Source organism: Cervus elaphus, chromosome 20, assembly GCF_910594005.1.
Source record: "Cervus elaphus chromosome 20, mCerEla1.1, whole genome shotgun sequence".
Classification (NCBI taxonomy): domain Eukaryota; kingdom Metazoa; phylum Chordata; class Mammalia; order Artiodactyla; family Cervidae; genus Cervus; species Cervus elaphus.
Genome location: NC_057834.1, coordinates 132,094,219 through 132,114,764, shown reverse-complemented (window position 1 = coordinate 132,114,764; position 20,546 = coordinate 132,094,219). Strand labels below are relative to the sequence as shown.

Genomic DNA, 20,546 nt, shown 5'->3' with positions numbered 1-20,546 from the left:
TCTGTTCCATCTTTGGCTGCTTCTGTGCTACAGGGGCATCAGTACATGGAGTAACTGTGATATAGACTGCATGGCTCACAAACCTGAACTATTTACTGTCTGGTCCATCAAGGAAAAAATCTGCTGACCTTGGCTTGACCCCCATACCCTTTAGCTTGCTTTCATTAATCCAAAAGTGGAATGAGAACAAAAGGATGGGCTAGCTGGAGGGATGAGAAAATGTGATCAAAGGTGTCGTTCTGCAGTGACTATATGGGAGGAGAGTCTGACAGGGAATGGACCCACATCTATGGGTGGCTGAATCACTTTGCTGGGCGCCTGATGTTAACACAACACTGTAAATCAACTGTACTCCAATATAAAATAAAAATTAGATGAAAAACAGTGTCAGAAAGTACCCAGTTTATGACAGGGTGCCAGAGGATGGCCAAGGAGTGGCCTTGGGACAGAGATCCAGGCACTGCGACCCCAGGACTTGGGTGGGCCCTGCATTTATCCGGGAGGGTGGGAGGCTTTGGGGTAGAGAGGGAGACTGGGCCTCACATCAGAACCCTCAGCAAATGCAGGGGCGTGGCCTTGAAGGTGCCAACTGATCGTTTGGGTTGAAGTTATGAGACTGAAGATCTATACTTGACCCTGGTAGAAAAGGGAGCAAATGGGATTCGTGATGTCAAAACAGAAACGAGGTGCAGGCAGAAAGCGCGGCCCCTTTTCTCCCAGGCCTGGGGCAGCTGAGTGTGAGGGCCCACCCCGAGGGCCACAGAAAGGCAGGGGCTCTGCAGGTGGCAGCAGGCTCCCCGTGACCCCACCCAACCTTCTCCTTGCCACACTACGCCTCCCCCATCCCTGGTCAGGTGTGGTTGGCCCTGCCCATGTCATCTCTGCTCGCCCCGGGCCCTTACCTGTGTAGTCAATGACAAAGCCGGTGTTGCTCACTGAAGCATCGCTGCGGAAGGCAAGGAAGAGACTGTTGCTGCTGCTCTCGATGCGGCCGGGGAGCTGGGAGCCGTAGAAGCTTCCTATGAGGGGGCTGAGAGAGTCCCGTCCGTCGTAGATATGGAGGAAGTCATAGCCAGGCTCCAAGTTAAAGCTGGGGAACAAAAACATCCAGAGCCCACCCTGCTGAGGTCACATAAAGGCTGGTACCCAGCCTTGGGCTCAACCAAAGGGTGGGGCCTTCCACACAACAAGCCCTGCAGCACCCCCTGCCTCTGCGCCCCCCACCCCGGCGCCCAATCCCCGAGACCTGCTAGTGGGGACTGAAGGATGAAGACCCCCCATCGCCCTGCTCCCTGACCTCCCAGTGAGAGAGACGATGGACAAGGCAGGCTTGGACAGAGCCGCCAGATTCTAGCATCAGGGGCCAGAAAGCTGGAGCCAAAAGCCTAACACCCTTTTTTTTTTTAAAAGGTATTTTTAAAAGTTGAACTATATTTGACATGGCATATAAATTTGAGGGGCACAACATGCTGATTGACTACATTTATATATTGTTATATGATTTCCTTTGTAGCGATAATTAGCACCTCTGTCACATCATATAATTATCGTTTCTCTTTAGTGGTTGGAATAATTAAGATCCAGCCTATTAGCAAGTTTGATGATGATAACACAACGTTGTTGTCTATATTCACTATGCTGTGCACAGAAGGGAAAATCAGTTATCAGCTCTACACATCGAGTGGTCAGAACCCACAGAGTGCCCAGAAGCCGGGCCTCTTACCTGCCTCCACTATTCTTTACACTGTCCTAAGATGCACCCCCTTTTCTGAGGGGTGAGAGCCACCCAGGTAGCCAGTCACTGCAGGAAGGGGGTTCATTCTCATGAAGGACCCTTGCTTCATTCATTCCCCCCACCCCCCATTCCTGGCTCCCCCAGGGCTGTCTCTTTCTAAGCAATCCTCACCCTGGTCTAGGAAAAAACAACAACCCATTTTACAAACCTTCTTAGCTTAGCAAATTGAACCTTAGAGTTCTTGAGTGTCACTTATCCTACTGAAGTGGCTTGAGTGAAAATGAGGGGAAATACCTAGGACCTGCAAGAAGGTGGAGCCACTGGAACCCTCACCTCCTGCTGGCGGGGGGTGGGAATTGGTTCAACCACTAGGGGACACGGTCCTGCAATATCTGCTAGACCTGAACCTATGCCTGCCCTACAATGCAGCACTTCCACTCTTAGGTATACACCCAACAAAGGCGACTGGTGCCAACGAAGGATGCCAAGATGGAAACTGTGAGGCGAGCAGAAGTAACGCCATGGCAGGCAGCTTAGATTAGGAGTAGGCCTTCCTACTTCTGGGTGGTAAGATTATCAGGCCACCTGGATCAGCTTTCGCTTAATACTGACCGCTGTTTGCCAATTAGGAACGGGGCGGAAACCCCCGGGAAAGTCCCCCGCGCGCGAAAAGTTTTGAGTGTGTTTGACCAATGAAATTGCTTTGCAAACTTGTAACCAATCCGCTTGAACCAACTACCAACGGCGTGTGCTCACCCTATAAATTTGTGTAACAGCTTGGGCTCGGGGCTCTCTGACCCCACACCACTGCATTAGATGCGGCAGGAGCCCTGACTCGAGTCAGCAATAAACTTCCCTTTTTGCGAGTTGCATTGTCTTGGAGGCCTTCTCTCTTCCCGCTCGGGGATTCAGACATCGGGCATAACAGAAACCACAGAAGTAAATGGGTTTGCAGAGAACAGTGGTCTGATGCCAACTTGCTCACAGCCCAGCTATGCGTTGGGATATTTAGATCCTCCACTTGGCTGGACTGAGAACCAAATGGAGCTTCTACCCTTTAACTAAGACATGGCAGAGAGAGGAGGCCATCTATCATTTACTATCTAGGACAAAGGTGGGGCTAGAGCTGGCAGAGCGAAAGGACGGGGGTCTGGGAGGACTAGACGTGGAGTCACATGTGCACTGGTCCCCCTACACAGCACCCTCTCACACTGTTTTTCAGTTGCAGGGTCACCCCACCATGGCTGGGTGGTGTGGCCTTCTTGCCCCCATAGTTCAGTGGCTCCACCTGCTCTTTCAAAGGTCACCAAGGAAGGGTTTGGGAGTGAGTCAGTTTGGATTCATTTCCAAAAGCGCTCCATCTGCCCCTGTCTCTCTGCAACCATGGGGTTTTAACTGAGCACCCCCAGTATGCTGGCCACCGTGAAAGGTGCCCAGGATGCAGAGATGTCAGACACCATCCCTTCTTCAAGACGGTTCTGGATTTGAAGGAAGTGACGGACGTGAAGACAACACAGTCTAGAGTCTGTGCAGGCTAGTGGGAACACGGCACCTAGTTCATCAGGGAGGATGGGAGTGAAGTTTGTCTTGGGGCAGTAGAAGACCCTCAGTGACCAGACAAGGAGGAGAAAAGAAGTCACAGTGAGGGGATGAGCAGAAGCAAAGTCACAAAGTATGAAGTAGTCTTGGCAACTGTAAGTAGTTCAGTTAGGTCAGGGAACTGAGGGGAGAGGCAGGCCGGGGCCAGATGGTTTGCAACGAAACTCAAAAGACTGGACCAAAAATAAAAACCCCAAACAAACAACTCCCCCCACCCCCAAATTTAAACCCCAAACAATATCTCCATCTTATAGAGAAGAGGGAGACTTTGAAGTATTCAAAAATTAGGGATATATCTATTTCTTTCTTTGTTTTTAAACCAAGGTATAATTAATACACGCTGAAATGATCAGCTCTTAAGGGATACCACTCCTTCAGTTTTGACACATGTCTATCGAGACCCACAGTTTCCACCATCCCCTTAAGTTCCCAGGGCGGGGGGCCCTTCTCAATCAATCTTCCCCACCCCCAGAGGATAGCACTGAACTGACATTTTATCACTGCAGATTGGTTCTGCTGATTCTAAAATTTCATTTAAGTGGAATCATACATTATGTACTCATGTGTGTCTGTCTGCTGTCGCTCAGTGTGATATTTTTGAGACTCATCCACGTTGCTGCGTGTGTCAGTAGTTCATTTCCTTTTATTGCTGAGTAGTATATTATTGTGTGTTAAAATGGTAAATGAGGCGCATATTTCAGCGTTTTCCAACTACAGCATCACTCTGACACCAAGCTAAAGGTGAGATTGGCACAGAAGACAGGATGGAGCAGAGGAACCAGTTAGGAGCCTGTGGCAGTAATCTAGACAGGGTGCAAAAAGGGCATCAACCAAGACAGTTGCTGGGAGGATGGAGAAGAGGGGAAAAACTAAGGTTAACACAGCTGAGGCTCTATGCCTTGGCCAATAACAGAAAAAGCAATGAAAGATGGACAGTGGGGTTGCCCCCAGTTTTCAGAATAGAGATCGTCGAGGGGGAGAAGCAAGAGGCTTAGGTTTGTATGTGTTGTAATCACGAAGGCTGCAGGTATCAGACAGAGACCGTCCAATAGTTGGCTATGGAGTCTGTAGCCCACAAGAGAGTCTGCATGGGTGGCAGACTGGAGTCTCGAGTTTACCAGTGGTGAGTGAAGCGTCAGAGTGGATGAGCTTGTCCAGGCAGACAGAGGGGCCTGTGACAGAGCCTGGCAGAGGGCGAGGGCCATGAAAAAGAATCCACAAACTCCCAGAAGAAGCTGAAGAGCCAGAGGGGGGAAGTCCACAAAGCCAAGGGGAAAAGCAGGAGAAGGATGCAGGGAGTGATAAAGAGATGAGGTTGGACAAAGGGTGGAAAGTGCAGTTTGGTTTGGCAGCCGGGAATGCAGAGGAGTTGCCAGTGGAACCATGGAGTCAGAAACCGGATGTCAGTGATTTGAGAGTGAACAAGAGGCGAGGAAAGGAGAGGAAAGCAGAGACAATTCTTGTGAAGAGTTTGCTTCTAAAAGAAATCAAGGAGATAGTGTTGGAGCTTGGCAGGGGAGTGGCTAGGAGATTCCTGGGCTGTTCCTAAACTGGAGAGGGTGGTAGGAGAAGTTGGTGAGAGTAGCGGGGGAGAATTCAGAAGAGCAGGGGAAAACGACCCTGAATTTCTGAATCTTGGCATCTTCAGAGGTTAAAAAAAAAAAAAAAAGAGAGAGACAAACCAAGAATAATAGCTACTTTATAAATTATCATAAGGATTAAATAGGGCTTCCCAGCTGGCTCAGTGGTAAAGAATCTGCCTGTAATGCAGGAGACGTGAATTCGATCCCTGGGTTGGGAAGATCCCCTGGAGGAGGATACAGTGATCCACTCTAGTATTCTTGCCTGGGAAATCCCATGGACAGAGGAGCCTGGTGGACTGCAGTCCTAAGGGTTGCAAAGAGTCGGACACGACTGAGAGCCTGAATACAAGGATCACATACGAGGATACTAGGTATGAAGCCACAGAGCACAGTGCCCGGCACACAGGAGATGTTCAAGGATTGCTGGTTTCTCTCCTTTTCTGGACTCCTTCACCTCCCCTGGAACGAAGTCCTGTTCACAGAGGCCCTATGTATGCTCACCGGGACCCGGGTCTGCACCCCTACCTGCTCTGAGCCCTCCACCTCCCACCCGGGGGAAAGGTACGTACATGTTAAATACCAGGGCGATGACATAGTCTGGCGAGACGGTCACCTTCCAGTCACACTCCTTGCCTGGCGGGTAGGGTTCTGGGTAGTTTGGTGACAGGATGACTCCTGATGGTCCCGTCAGGTCTCCCCCACAGGGAGCTGAGGAGAGAGGAAGACAAGGGTGAGACTGTCCCCAGCACCTGGTCACCTTCCCACCAGCATTGGTAGAGAAGGGATTGAGTCCGATCGACCTAAATTAGAACTTGTTTCCAGGGGCTCAGGGGAAGGGTGGCATGCCATGGGGGTGAGGTCTCACGTTAAAGTGATGGAGCTGTTTGGAACTGGAGAGAGAGGGGCTTGCCCAACATTGTCAATGCACTAAATGCCACGAAAATGTTCTTTTTTAATGGTTAATTTTATGTTATAGGGGTTTCACCTCGCTAAGCTATTGAACAACAAAATCAAAACATCTGGCTCTGCCACTTCCTGGCTGTGTGACCTTAGGGAGTTTATCTAACCTCTCTAGACCTCAGTGTCCGTTCTCTTGTGCAGAGGTAACACCTCTTTCATGGAGCGGTTGTAGATTTGGGAGATGTCTGTGAAAGCACGTGGCGTACTGGACCTCGTCCATGTATGAAGCCATTACTAGGCTTTCAGACATGTGAAATACTCGGACTCCTTTCAAAGCATCAGATCCCACTTCTGGTTGAGCTTTATGGGTTATTTACCACTAATCCCAGTGCACTTGATGTCAGGAGGAGCAGAAAACAATCACGTGTGTCTGCCGAGCGTGCCTGGCCTCCTATGCTGCCACTGCTCTTGGCACCTGCGTGGGGCTGCAGACACCTAGACACCTTCCAATTTCCTCAAAGGCCTCTTTCCAAGATAGCATGTGTTCCTCCGTTGTATGGAAATATTACAAATCCCCAATTAGTCCACGGTGGTTGCCCTCCCCTGAGAAGACAGGCCTTTCCAGCAGGTGGCGGGTGGGAAGGTGGCCAGGAATATAGCAAGCTGCTCATCCAGAGCCCTTGGGGGGTATGTGCCAGCTTCTGAATCTGGTTCTTCCCCAGGGGGCTGGGTTATTGGACTGTAGTAAGAGGGTCTGATAAAGTGAAGGTTGGGAGGTTGTACGGGAATGTTAACAGGAAAAGATGGCTGAGACTACAGACATGGCCTGATCTGAAAACCTCAGGGTACACTGAAGGTTGGCGGTAGAGTGGGCAAGCAGTGAGCCCGCAGAAGGGCCAGGACTGGACGTGGAGGAGGGAGCTGAGGGTGCATCCAGGATTGGACTTCAGAGCAGCTGTTTGCTTGTCCCAGAACTAAGCTTTGCTGTCTCAGTGTAGCTTTTACTAGGGGTGAGCCTAAAGGACTGGATCAATCCTCAACAGGGTCTCTTTGAAAAATGGTAGGTCTTCAGATGAGGCTGTAAGAGCCATAATGTGGCTGAACATAAAACCTGAGGGGTCATGGGTCATGTGGGTTTTTTCTTGTGGGAAATATTTCTCAAGTCCCAACTTGAGTACCAGACACACTCCAGTGGACACCTATTAAAAGTCACATATGACATACAGCATTTTAGATCCATATCTCATTTCTATCTCATAACAACTCGGTAAGCTATGGACTAACCTTCCAGACACAGAAAAGAGGAAACTGAGGCTCAGAGAGGTTAAGGAACTTGCCCAGATCCACTCTGAGACTCAGACCCACATGTGTCTGGCCCCCAAGCCCATCACTTCCCCCCTGCTTCTGTGCTACCTTGGAGCCGCTGGCGACAGTGGGGATGGGCGGGCGGTCCCTCCCCGCAGGCCGGCGGGGGCGGGGTACCCAGGAGTAGAGCTTCTGGGAGTGAGGATGGTCCCTTGAGTTGAGTCTGTCTTGTACCTCACTCACTTCTCCACCGACCCTTCTCGAGACAAGATGGTTCGGTGGATGGGACAGACTGGAGGCCTGTCTGGTTAGGGTGAAACCTTGAAGTTAACAAAGTAAGACCACACTGTCCTGTCCACTGTGTGTGGCCCTGCCCAGGCCGGCCTAGAAAACACAGTGGTACAGCCAAGAAGAGCAGAAAACCCTGCTCAGGGCAGGGGCCCCAGCTCCGGGGGCATCTTCCCCTGCTCCCTCCGTTTAGTCAAGGGCTACCAGGCTCCACCTTCCTTCACAGCCCAGGGGTTCCTTCCCTTAACTTTGCACAGATGGGGTGAATCTTCATGTTTCAAAACTGCTCCCGCTATTTTTCCACCAACCCCCCAAATGCTCTCAGTCTGTCTGGGCTCGAGGCCCCTGCTCTGGCCCAGCTCCCTGCGTGATGACCCCCCAGTATCAGGCGGTCAGGCATTTGCTTCCCACCCAGGACCCCGGCGTGGGCCTCGCTGCTCTTGGGCAGTTGTCCTCAAGGCTGTGGCTGGACTCCTGGGCTGCCGCACCCACAGGATGGTCGGGTCCTGCCGCTCGGGTGAAGCTGGTAGAGGGCCACAAAGTCCCCCTTTCCCTCCTAGGCCCAGGCGTTGGCCAGGAGGACAGCTGAGCTGTTGGAGACTAAATGAGGCCATGGCGACAAGCCAGCGGCACCCCATCCTGTCAAGTGGGTACTCAGTTAGGGCTGGGGTTGGGGTGCCAAGCTGGACCCAGGAGCCAGGTCTCCCTTCCAACCCTGGGCATGGCCTCCAGGCCTTACTCTGGCCCTGTCCACTCCCCACCATGAGTTAGAAACGGAAGACAGGCTCTGCCCTCAGATCCAGGCTTGACCTTACGAACCACCATGCCCAGGTGTGAGTTGTGGGGACAGGCACTGGTCATTCCAGGTGGCTAAAAAGTGGACCAGCTGTATCGAGGGGTGAGAGTTGTGGAAAAGACCATTGATCTTGACATTATACAGTCCTGGGTTCAAATTTCCACCTGGCCTCCTCCTAGTTGTGACTTTGGGCAAAGCTATCCCACCTCCCTGATCCCTGTTTTCTTATCTATAAAATAAAATTTAAGAAAAGAATAATTGCTCTAAAGGCCTCTAATACACACAGTGTTTACTATGAACCAGGCATGGCTCTAAGAGCTTGACGGCATTAGCTTATTCAATCCTCCAAACAACCCCAGGAGGTGGGTACTATTATCTTCCCTGTTTTACAGGGCAGGAAACTGAGGTATAGGGAGATGGTGTGATTTGTCTAAGGCCACACCGCCTGTCCTCATGAAGCTGACTCGAACCAGGCAGCTGGAATCCAGAACCCAAGCTCTAAACTCACTGCACAGTGATTTCACTTGAGAAAATGTAGCTACATCCACCCCAGTGCCTATGGTGGGGAGGGTGCTCACAAACGCTTGTTACCTTCCTTTGCTTCCTCCCTATAATGAAAGGGCATGAAGGCCAGCCAGACCCGTCCTGGCAGACGGCCAAGGGAGCTGGAAATGAGGAGGGGCTTGTCACTTCCAGAAGAGGCAGACGCTCATTTAGTTGCGAGGAACATTTCCCCACACCGAGTGCAGAAGAATGGGTAATGAAAGCCAAATTAACCTCTCTGCCCTGCCGGCTACACACGCACTGCTCTCGCCGGCTCAGCCTGGGGCTTCCCCCTGCTCCAGCCGGGGCGGCCTTGTGATAGGACCTGCTTTTCCATACGACAAACTGAAGGAATCCCAGCCTGAGACAAGGCTGAATTTGGACGGCGCCTCAGAGGTCATCTGACCCCCTGATCCCCCACCCCTCACTAGAATTCCCTCCACCAGATAGAAGTCTGGTTCAGGGAAGGGAAGGGAGTCCAAAAAATGTGAAAGAAGCAAACAAAGAAGGCAAGGCAGGAGAGAGGACAGACGGAGAGACGTGAATATTTCTTGAGGTCAGAGTTAGTGGTCTCACCCCACAACGCCACGAGGTAAGTACGTTTACCTTCACTTTACACATGAGGAGACCGAGCGTCAGAGAGTTGAAGCAATTTCCCCGCAGCCACTGAACTAGTAAACAGCAAAGCCCAGGACTCCCCCTGTGACCTGTCTTCCTCAATATCCTCTGCTCTCTTGGCGGGTCACAGCTGCAGTTGACAAGCGAGTGGGCTCTGAAACCCAGGCCTCGCCTTCCTGTCCGCGGCACTTGCACTGAGCTCCTACCACACACACCCACGTGAGTCCTCACTGCCCCCGAGGGTCAGCACTCAGCGCCAGGCCTCGGGGCCCAAAGAGCAAAGGCCAGTCCTCAGCTGCCGGGACAGCACCTCCCACTGAGCCTGCATGCAAAGAGGGGGCTGGGCGTCACCGGGGTGGGCATCTCAGGACATCCCCGGAAACCATCTCTGGGGTGGGAGTCAGGCGCATGTAAGGCGTCGCGTTCAGGCTGACGTGGGGGTGACTCTTGGTGCTGCCGTATCCTGGCTCTGTGATTTGAGACAAGATATTCAAAGTTCCCAAGTTTCAGATGCCTCTACTGTAAGGTGACGGGATGGTGCTCATTACAGAGAGCTGCAGGGAAAGCTAAGTGAGGCTGCTGAGGAAAGGTCCAGCACGGACCCCAGGACTCCTGGTCTCTTCTGGCATCCATTGCTGACCCAGTACAGAACTACACTCTGTATTTTGCCTGAGGGAAAGAGCCATGTGGACCTGAGCCCTGGAATGTCTGTTTCATTGATTTCTCTTTCTTTCCTGTCCTCCTCTCCTTTTAAGTTCCTTCCTCCTCCCAGCCTTCAGGAGCCAGAGAGCGGGACTGATGACTCAGGCCCCAACCTGCATGAGCTACGTGACCATGGACACATTGCAGACCCTCCACTTCTTCATCCGTCAAGCAGGGAAATCTAAGGACTAAGGACAGAGCTGGGGACCCAAAAGCCAGGTAACCAATCATTTCCTTGTGAAGAAGAGCAAAGGTCTTCCTTTTACATCCAGGCCTGAGAGCGCCCTCCCAGCGCTTCAGGTAATAGAAGGGTCATTTCAAAACCCGAGGACCCTCGTTACCCGAGGCGACCCATGGTCCTCCTCCCAGTCTATATGGACTGGGCCAGGAGAAAAGGGACAAACAGAAAATTTGGGGACTATTTTGAAGTGGAAAGAATCTGTAGTGTGTAGAGTGTGAGTGGGGCTTCCCACGTGGCATTAGTGGTAAAGAAGTAAGTGAAGTCGCTCAGTTGTGTCCTACTCTTTGTGACCCCGTGGACTGTAGCCCACCAGGCTCCTCCGTCCATGGGATTCTCCAGGCAAGAACACTGGAGTGGGTTACCATTTCCTTCTCCAGGGGAATCTTCCCAACCCAGGGATCGAACCCAGGTCTCCCGCATTGGAGGCAGACGCTTTAACCTCTGAGCCACCAGGGAAGCCCAGCGGTAAAGAACCTGCCTGCAAATGCAGGAGACACAAGGTTTGATCCCTGGGTGGCTGAGATCCCCCGGAGGAGGGCACGGCAACCCACTCCAGTATTCTTGCCTGGAGAATCCCATGGGCAGAGGAGCCTGGCGGGCTGCAGTCCATAAGGTCACAAAGAGCAGGACACGACTGAAGTGCCTTAGCACACAGAGCACATGGACAGACACAGAGTGTGAGGGTATGACTGTGTGTGTGTGTGTGTGTGAGTGTGTGCGTGTGTGTGTGTGAGTGAGTGTGTGTGTGTGTGTGTGAGTGTGTGCGTGTGTGTGTGTGTACATGTGCCGGCAAAGCAGAGTAAGCGTGGAGGTTCCTGCGACTTTCAGCTCTTCTGACTCTCCTGGACAGACTCCAAATGCAGCTGCCACTTAAGGGGCTGGGAGACCTGGAGGATACAAGTGCTGGGACCAGAGAGCGGGGGTCACAGGGCAGTTGCTCTGTACCGATGCAGGTCGGCGGGCTGGGCTGCCAGAAGAATCTGTTCTCGATCTTCACGCAGCTGATCTCCGCGCTTCCCTGCAGCGCGTAGCCGGGGTCACACTGGAACACCGTGGAGTCGCCGGCTTCCCAGCTGTTGCCACTCCGGCTGCCATTCTGGGGAACCCCGGGGTCATTGCAGGATGTTGCCGTGGACACTGGGATAAGAAAACAGAGGAGAAAGTGGGGTTGCCTAGGTGTCTGCCAGACAGTGAGGCTCCCGGCTCACCACGCTCACTGACGTCACCATCTCCATCACCAAGGTCTCTGCCGGAATCTCCATCACCTCCTGTCAGCATCAGCAGCTGCAGCAGCCGTGCCGTCACCTTTGTTTTCACGCCCGTTCCTGTCACCACCTCCACCCCTGCTCCTGACCGTCACCTGTTCTACCCGTACCATCAGCATCACGGTCATCCATCTACCATGAGATACTATACTACAGTTAAGCATGACTGCCCTGCTATGATAGTAGAACTGAGTTCAATTTGATTTAACGGCACAAGCCTTGTTACAGAGAGCTTTCCAATTCTGCAAAATATCGCTAACATGATCCATATGAGGGAGTGACAAGGTAATTAAGAATAAACTCCAATATGCAATCAGAAAGGTCTGCCAGGGAGTTTGGGAGTTGGCCTGCCTGCATGCTGAGTGGTGGCTGAGAAGATGCTGGAGTTACTAAGGTCAGATGAAGGTCATATTCTCCCTTGCATGGCAACCAACCCACAACTCATCAGACTGAAACAGAGACAAATCTGGTGTTGACAGCGAGTGGCATGGTGGAGTTCAAAATAAACATTACTAGCTGGGATGTTTTAAAAATTCAATAAACCTAGGAATTTGGGAAGATATTTGTAGCCTAATATCAGACAGTGTAATATAGAGAGGCCCGTTTATTCTAAAAGCAAACATCAAATAAATGATGGAAAGGAGGAACAAATGAATAAAAGCATGACTGAATAAATGGACAAAATGCAGGTGAGAAAACACGCCAAAGGAAAGGGTATGAGACGAAGTCCAGAGAAAGGGTTCTGGGGCAGCTGCATCAACCCCAGCTTCCTCCAGGGTCCCCGCCTGTGTCATGGTGCATAGATTGTGCTCGGCAGGCCCTGGAAATAGGAGACTCTGGGGGACACAGAATCAATACAGTCATTGACTTGGAGGGTCAATTTTTCTCAGAAATTCTGGGAAAATAACTTTTACACTAAAGCAAATGAATTTATTATGGAATAAAATGTAAAATTCACAGTAGTTATTTTTTAAAAAAAGATTCTAAAAATGTGGACCATTTTTTAAAGTCTTTATTGAATCTGTCACAATGCTGCTTCTGTTTTATGCTTTTCAGCCATGAGGCATGTGGGATTTTAGCTCCTGGATCAGGGGTCGAACCCACACCCCCTGTATTGGTAGGCAAAATCTGAACTAACCACTGGGCCTCCAGGGTAGTTCCCACGTTAGCTGTTAAGCAAACCAGGAGGCCTTAGAGAGATTTTATGCTTTCTACATCCTCTAGATCTCCTGGGGATATGTATCCACTCTCCTCTATTACTCGGTGCAAAAGCCCAGGGCAACTGCAGACACTGATATCACTAATTATAAGATTTAGGATTGCATGGACAGGTCCTGGAGTTGGAGTACCTAATTCCTTATACCAGGTAATGCCTAAGACAGTATAAAACAAACCAAGGCCCACAGCAAAATCTGGCTGCATGCCTGTCCTTGCAAACAAAGTGTTACTGAAACACAGGGGTGCTCACTTGTAAACAAGTTGTCTACGGCTGGTTTCATGCTCTGATGACAGAGTTGAGTTGTTATGACAGAGATCACGTGGTCCACAAAGCCTGAAATATTTACTACCTGGACTTATACAGAAAAAACTTGCCGACTCCTGGTTTATGGTACCTTAAAGTCTCCTCTTTTGAAAGCACATATTAAAACCTATCCTTTGCTTGGATCCAGCTTTAATTGTTAACACCCTCAATGATCTGCTATCGCTATGTTTCAGCCACAGTTGTAAAGTCTCCTTTCAGCACAGCCAGCTCAGGGCCGTCTCTCCCCCACATCCCTGCCCCCAGGGCCTTTGCACCTGCTGCCCCTGCTGCCTGGGAACACTCTTGCCACAGATCTTTCTATGCCGGCTCTGTCTTGTCATTCAGTTTTCAGCTCCAACATCCTCTCCTCAGACAGGCTTCTTTGATCACCTTCTTCTGGGCTTACCCTTTAACCCCTTTCCATCAAATTTGTCACATTACCGTGTTGTGTTCCCTTCATAGCACAACCTGTAATCATCTTGCTAGTTCACGTGTTTTCCTCTATATTGTAGATCACTTGTGCATTACTATGGGAACAGAGACCTTGGCTGTTTTGCTTTCAGCTGTATCTCCAGGGCCTAGAGTGGTACCCGGCACACAGCGGTGTTCAGTAAATATTTCTTGGGTGAATAAATAAATGAACAAACCATCACCATCAGACACTTACTGAATTTATTTATAAAGTCAAACAAGAACCAATCTTCTCCCTTCCCAATTAAAAGCAGACTTAGCTTTCAACTCCAGCTTTACAGCATATACATGTAAATGATTCTCTGGGAGAAAAACAGCTCACTGTTCTGACCATACAGGGGAGGCAATGGAGTGCGATGATTAAGGGCCTAGGTTTGGGAATCAGACACAGGGATTTTGACCCAGGCTCTTCTACTTATTAACTCTATATGACCTTGAATGAGAAACCTCTCTGGGCCCCACAGCCCACATCTGCAACATGGATTAATAATGATGCCCGTGCTTTATGGGTTTTGGGAACATTATAAGAGATAATGTCGCAGAGAGTTTAGGGTGGTGCTGGCTCTATAGGTGGCCGTGATTACGTGTGCCTCTCCTTCAGGGCTCCCTCTCACCTTTTCTTCATTCTCCCTTTAATGCTCCTGAATGTGAGCTGCTCAGCAAAGCCCCCAGGGAGAGGTTGGATCCATGTGGTGCAGACAGGATGTTAGATGTTACACAGTCGTGTTTACTCAATAAAGCCAAGCCTGTACTAATCGTCCCTGGCATTTCTGTACAATCCCCTGTCAAACACACACGATAACGTTAACGTGGGGTTAGCCGTTCCCTCTTCCCTAGAGCAGTGCTGGTATTTGCTAAGTGATGACAGCAACAGGGAAGGTGACCTTTCCCAAACCTCGGGTTGGCACGGCCTTCCTGGAGCCTAGACCAGGTAGTTCTCCCACTCCTCTCTTTGTGGACCTAAGTGGTACTCAGGGTGAATTGCCCAAGGAAATCCTGTGTTAAGAGAAAACCATCCATTTGTTCATGTCTTCATGTACCTAGTGGTCCACTGGGTAGTGAGTGGGCTCCTGCTTCAGGAGTCTGATGGGGACACAAGGCGGCCCCCACCCCTAAGAGCGTCCTGTGTGCTGGCAAGTAGGTGGCCAGGTCCCAGGCAAGGCTGAGGGCCTAGAATCGGCAATGTGCTGAAGAAACAGAAGTGCTGGTGGTAACGGTAGCGACAGCCGTCTATTCTGAATGGGGAGCTTAGGAAGAAGTGGCATCTGAGATGAGCTTTGAAGGAGGAAGAGGGTGTCTCTGAGCTGAGCAGTGTGTGGGAAAGTAGCTGGAGCTGCTGGGTGAAGGCACGGCTCACGGGACCGCCCAGGGACTCTGGCCCACGTGGCAAGCCTGAAGACACACTGCAGGTCAGATATTGCAAATCTGTGGGGGAAATTCGCCAGTGCAATGATGGGCCTTTTATAAAACCGTACCCATCAGCTTCAACACAGAGAAAATACATATCTGGCTTAATTATTCCTAATTCTCCTTTCCCCAGTGAATGGACTGAGCTGTCTCTTTAGCATTCCACTCTCTTTGCTGCTGGGAGAGCTTTCTATGGCGTATACCAGCAATCTCCAAAAGTTTGTTTCATGAAATGCTAATCTTTTGAGATAGCCTTGGAAAAAGTCACCCACGATAAAATATGTTGAGAACTGTGACCTGCCCGACACTTTCCAAATTCATCTGCATTAGCAGAACAGATGTTCTCGGAGGCTCCAAATTACAGATAATCTCTTTAGGTCTGCCTCAACCTAAGCACCTTCCTGACATAATTTGATCAAGCAGACTTCCTTTTCCTGCAATACCAATGAACTGCCCATGGACCTCATGCGGACAGATGTCAGGAAATGCTTATCTAAAATGACTCTTGCGGCCCCACAGTGAGACTCTAATCTTGGGTCAGTTCAGTGTTACTGGGTGATCACTAGGGGCCCTCTCCATGGATAAGTGGGTGCCGGCTTTCCAGTAAGAAGACTCCCAGTGAATCCCACAAGGAGCTATTTCTCATGAGGCTGGCAGCCGGTGTGAATGTTAAGCGGGCAAGTTACTGAGTACATAAGAACATGGCCCTGGAGACCCTCATGTGTGCCAGCCTCCCACCCCACACTGCTAAATGCTGGTCTCCATGGAGAAGACAGATGCCCAAAACGGCTGGAAGTAGGCTCTGAAATGCTGTTACAGCCTTACTGGTGCTAGAGATATACCCAGATATACCTGATCTATCTACCAGGTGAGAGAGTGGAGGTAAAGCCACGGCCCAGGTGCCACACAGCCTTGCTCTGGCCATCACCATGGAAACCACCCCTCACACCCACCGTGGGGTAAGGAGATGGTAATGAGACAGCTGCTGTATATTAAACATAAGCGTAGACAGAGGCAGAGTCACCCGTGCAGGGAGATGAGTGATGCAAGAGGCAATTCAGAGGATATGAGACGATGCATCGCAGGAGAGGCAGGACCATCACAGATGCGCGTTTATGTCAGGACTTGGATGTCTGAGCGCTGCCCGTTTTTGGTAGCTCTCTGTGATGCTCCCCCATACTTGGCCACCACAGTACATAAGTAATTGAATTTAGATTACTCATATTTGGCTCCCAGTCCTTACTGAGACCTGCACTAAACTAAGAATCAGCGTGCGTGATGTGTCAGATCAGTTCTTCCGTGATTGTGCCCCAAACCACTGCCAGCTTGTTCCTGCCCTGCCTGCCTCCACACACTCCAGGTTTCAGCCAAGGACAGCCCTCTACATCTGGAGTCCATGAACCTGCCTCTGCACCTCTTCACATGCCCTTCACACCCAAGATGCCCTTTTCTCTCTTACTCATATAATAAGGCCCCAGGAATCCTGCATGTCCAATTCCATGACAACTCTAAGCCCACATCATCATTGACCATGCCCTCCCTGAAATACTGTCTGTTTTTCTGCAACTTCTACTCATCGTTTGGGTCAGAGCTTGAGCATCATCTTTCCTGGAACATCTTCCTTGATGCTCCAAGGTGACCATAACAGTTCACACTCCTCTCTCCACATACTTGTAGATTTGCATGTCAGTGTCTATTCACCTGCCTGTCTCCTCCTTTAGAGTAAGCTCAGCACGGATGTTAGTACCAGCGTTGCCCATAAACCAGGCACAGAGCAGATGCTCAACAAACATCTTTACCCGAGTGGAGAGATGAAGGAAAGAGGGGACTTGAGGGAGGGGGCGGGGGGTTGAGGCAGGACTGATACAGGCGGGTGGTGGAGGGTGGACACAGACCTGAGAACTGAATGGCGAAGCCCTGCTTGCTGGTGAAGAAGTCGGTGCTGAACTGAAGAACGACAGAGTTGAAGGTGCTGTGGAGGTCCTTGGGCAGGGCCGGGCCGCTAAGCTCCTTCAGCAGGACCCCACTCTCCACCGGCCCGTCCCAGATGCGCAGGACGTCGTGGACCTCCTCTGTGTCGAACACCAGGAAGTGGAGCCTGCGTGGGGAGAAGAGGCAGGTGGTCACGCAGGGCTCAGCCCCTTCCTTCCAGTGGTTTCCGGTCACGGCAAGTCATACACCGAAGAAAGACTTGCAGGAAGGAATAGGAAGTGATGTCCGGCAGTTATGCTCTCAACTTCCATCTCGACTGCTCTGCCCACTGGGGTCACTAGAAACGGGGACAAGAGCGAGGGAGGCTAGGTTTTGTGCATCTTGTTTATTATTATTATTATTATTATGTTTATTATTATTTATTATTATTATTATTATTAAAAAGGCAAAACTATGGAAATAGCAAAAAGATCAGTGATTGCCAGAGGCTAGGTCAGGGAGAGGGGAAGAACTGGTGAGCCAGAGGATTTTTAGAGCAGTGGAAATACTCTTATGATACTAAGCATACTCTTAACTCCTGTTGCCACCTCCTCAACTCTACACAGCAGTCCCCAGACCTCACTCCTGAGTCTAGTCTGGAAAGGGATGCTGAGAAGGCAAAGTTTGGGGATAAAGGATATATGGAAAAAACAAATATTCGGTCAAAATCCCAGCAAGTTGTTTGTGGATATTGACAAACTGACTCTAAAGTTTATATGGGGAGCAAAAGGCCTGTGAGAGCCAACACAGTATTGAAGGACAGGTCGGGAGAATTGACACTACTTGACATCAAGACTGACTAGCAAGCTACATTAATCGAGACAGGGTGATATCAGTGATATAATAGACAAATAGATCAAAAGTCCAGAAATAGACCCATATTAATACAGTTAACTGATCCTTAACAAAGGAGCAAAGGTAATACAATGGAGCAGAGAGAGCCTTTTCAACAAATGGTGCTGGAACTATTGGACATCCACATGTAAAAATGAATCTACACACAGACTTTATACCCTCCACAAAAATGAACTCAAATAGATTACAGACCTAAATGTAAATGTAAAATTATAAAACTCGGAGAAGATCACATTTTCTTCACATTTCTTCACATTTCTCCTATGTGAAGAAGATTTTCACATAGGAGAAGACTCAGATGACCTCGATTATAGTAATATAATATTAGATATAATACCAAAGACAAGATCCATGAAGAAGGCAAGTGATAAGGTAGATTTCATTAAAATTAAACATTGCTGTTCTGCAAAAGATAACAAGATGCTAAAATCCCAGGATGCCCAAGTTCTTCATACAGAATGGCCTAGTATTTGCATAGAACATCCTCTTGTGTGCTTTGAATAACTTTTAGATTACTTGCAATACTTAATACAATGTAAATGCTATGTAAATAGTTGTAAATACAATGTAAATGCCATGTAAATAGTTGCCTGTGCAGAGCAAATTCAAGTTTGCATTTTGGAACTTTCTGGATTTTTTTTTTTTTTTTTAGCATATTTTCCATTTGAGGTTGGTTGAATCTGTGGATCCTGAATATGTAGATATGGAGAGTCAAATGTATAAAACTTAACAGTAAGAAAACAAATAATGTGATTAAAAATGGGCTAAACCTTACCAGATACCTCACCAAAGAAGATATACTAATAAAAATGGCAAAGAAGCATACGAAAAGATGTTCCACATCATATGTCATTGAAAAATGCAAATGAAAAAAAAAGGAAGTAAGATACCCCTACACACCTATTAGAATGTCTAGAACCCAGAATACTGACAGTACCAAACGCTGATGAGGGTGAGGGGCAATGGGGACTCTCATCATTGCCGGTGGCAAGACAAAACGGTACAGCCTCTTGGGAAGACAGTTTGGCGGTTTCTTACAAAACTAAGCATACTCTTAACCATATGATCTCTGGATTGTATTGGGTCCCTCAGTATTTACCCAAAGGAGTTGAAAATTGATTTCTACACAAAACGCTTCACACTGTTGTTGGAGCAGCTTTATTCACAACTGCCAAAACTTGGAAGCAACCAGGATGTCCTTCAGTAGGTAAATGGATAAATAAACTATGGTAATCCAGACAACAGAATATTTTTCAGCCCTAAAAAGATATGAGCTATTAATCCATGAAAAGACATAGAGGAACCTTAAATGCATGTTACTAGGTGAAAGAAGCCATTCTGAAAAGGCTACATATTGTATGATTCCAAATATAGCATACACTGAAAAAGGCAAAACTATGGAAATAGCAAAAAGATCAGTGATTGCCAGAGGCTAGGTCAGGGAGAGGGGAAGAACTGGTGAGCCAGAGGATTTTTAGAGCAGTGGAAATACTCTTATGATACTATAATAGTGGATACATATCATTACACATTTGTTCAAACCTTTGGAATAATGGGTATGAAGAGTGAACCCTAATGTCAATGATGGACTTTGGGTGATAATGATGTGTCAGTGTAGGTTCATCAATTGTAACAAATGTACCACTTTGATGGGGATACTGATAATGGGAGAAGCTGTGCATGTGTGTGGCAGAGGGTCAATGGGAAATCTCTGTACGCTCCTCTCAGTTTTTCAGTGAACCTGTGCATGCTCAGTTGCTCAGTCATGCCTGACTCTTTGCGGCCCCATGGACTGTAGCCCACTAAGCTCTTCTGTCTATGGGATTCTCTGAGCAAGAATACTGGAGTGGGTGCCACTTCCTCCTCCATGGGATCTTCCTGACCCAGGGGTTGAACTTTCATCTCCTGTGGCTCTTGCATTGGCAGGGAGATTCTTTACCACTCAATCCACCTGGAAGCCTAAACCTGATCTAAAAATCTAAGTCTTAAAAAAAGTGTATGGTGGGGAGCAAAGGTCATAGGTAACGTTAGCATCTTTGGGAAGCTGGTCCAGATGCAGTGGGGGCAAGGGTGAGCCTACATCTTTGTGTCCCAGAGTAAAACTTGGATACCAGCCTGTCTCTCTTTCTCTCTCCTAATCAGCATTTTTTAAAATTTTTGAATAATTTTAGACTTACAAAAAAGTTGCAAAGATAATACAGAGAATTCTTACAGACCCCTCACCACCTCTGCCATTTTTAACATCTGACATTTCCCTGTGTACATCTGTCACAACTGAGAAAGCAACATAGGTACGTTACTATGAACTCAACTCCAGACTTGATCTGGACCTCACCAGTGTTGCCACTGATGTCCTTCTTCTGTTCCAGGATCCAATCCATTTATCACTGTTGGTGGTCTGGCTGCTAAGCTGTGTCTGACTCTTGCGTCAGACTCTTGTGTCAGTTGTGTCTCACTCTTGTGTCTGACTTGGGCTACAGTCCTGCCAGGCTCCTCTGTCCATGGGATTTCCCAGGCAAGAATACTGGCTGCTGCTGCTGCTGCTAAGTTACTTCAGTCGTGTCCGACTCTGTGCGACCCCATAGACGGCAGCCCAACAGGCTTGCCCGTCCCTGGGATTCTCCAGGCAAGAACACTGGAGGGGGTTGTCATTTCCTTCTCCAGTGCATGAAAGTGAGAAGGGAAAGTGAAGTCGCTCAGTCATGTCCGACTCTTTGCGACCCCATGGACTGCAGCCTACCAGGC

General features: G+C 49.1%; 1 protein-coding gene across 2 annotated transcripts in view; it reads right to left on the bottom strand.

Moving 5' to 3' along the window:
* Window positions 1-20,546, bottom strand: part of CSMD2 (CUB and Sushi multiple domains 2) — a 684,323-nt gene that overhangs the window by 141,007 nt on the left and 522,770 nt on the right. For both annotated transcript variants that reach the window (XM_043878199.1, XM_043878200.1), the window contains exons 26-29: window positions 16,871-17,073; window positions 11,256-11,447; window positions 5,487-5,625; window positions 903-1,090 (exon numbers count right to left, since the gene is read on the bottom strand). In XM_043878199.1, coding sequence (XP_043734134.1) covers window positions 903-1,090; window positions 5,487-5,625; window positions 11,256-11,447; window positions 16,871-17,073 — 722 coding nt within the window. The remainder of the gene's footprint in view (window positions 1-902; window positions 1,091-5,486; window positions 5,626-11,255; window positions 11,448-16,870; window positions 17,074-20,546) is intronic.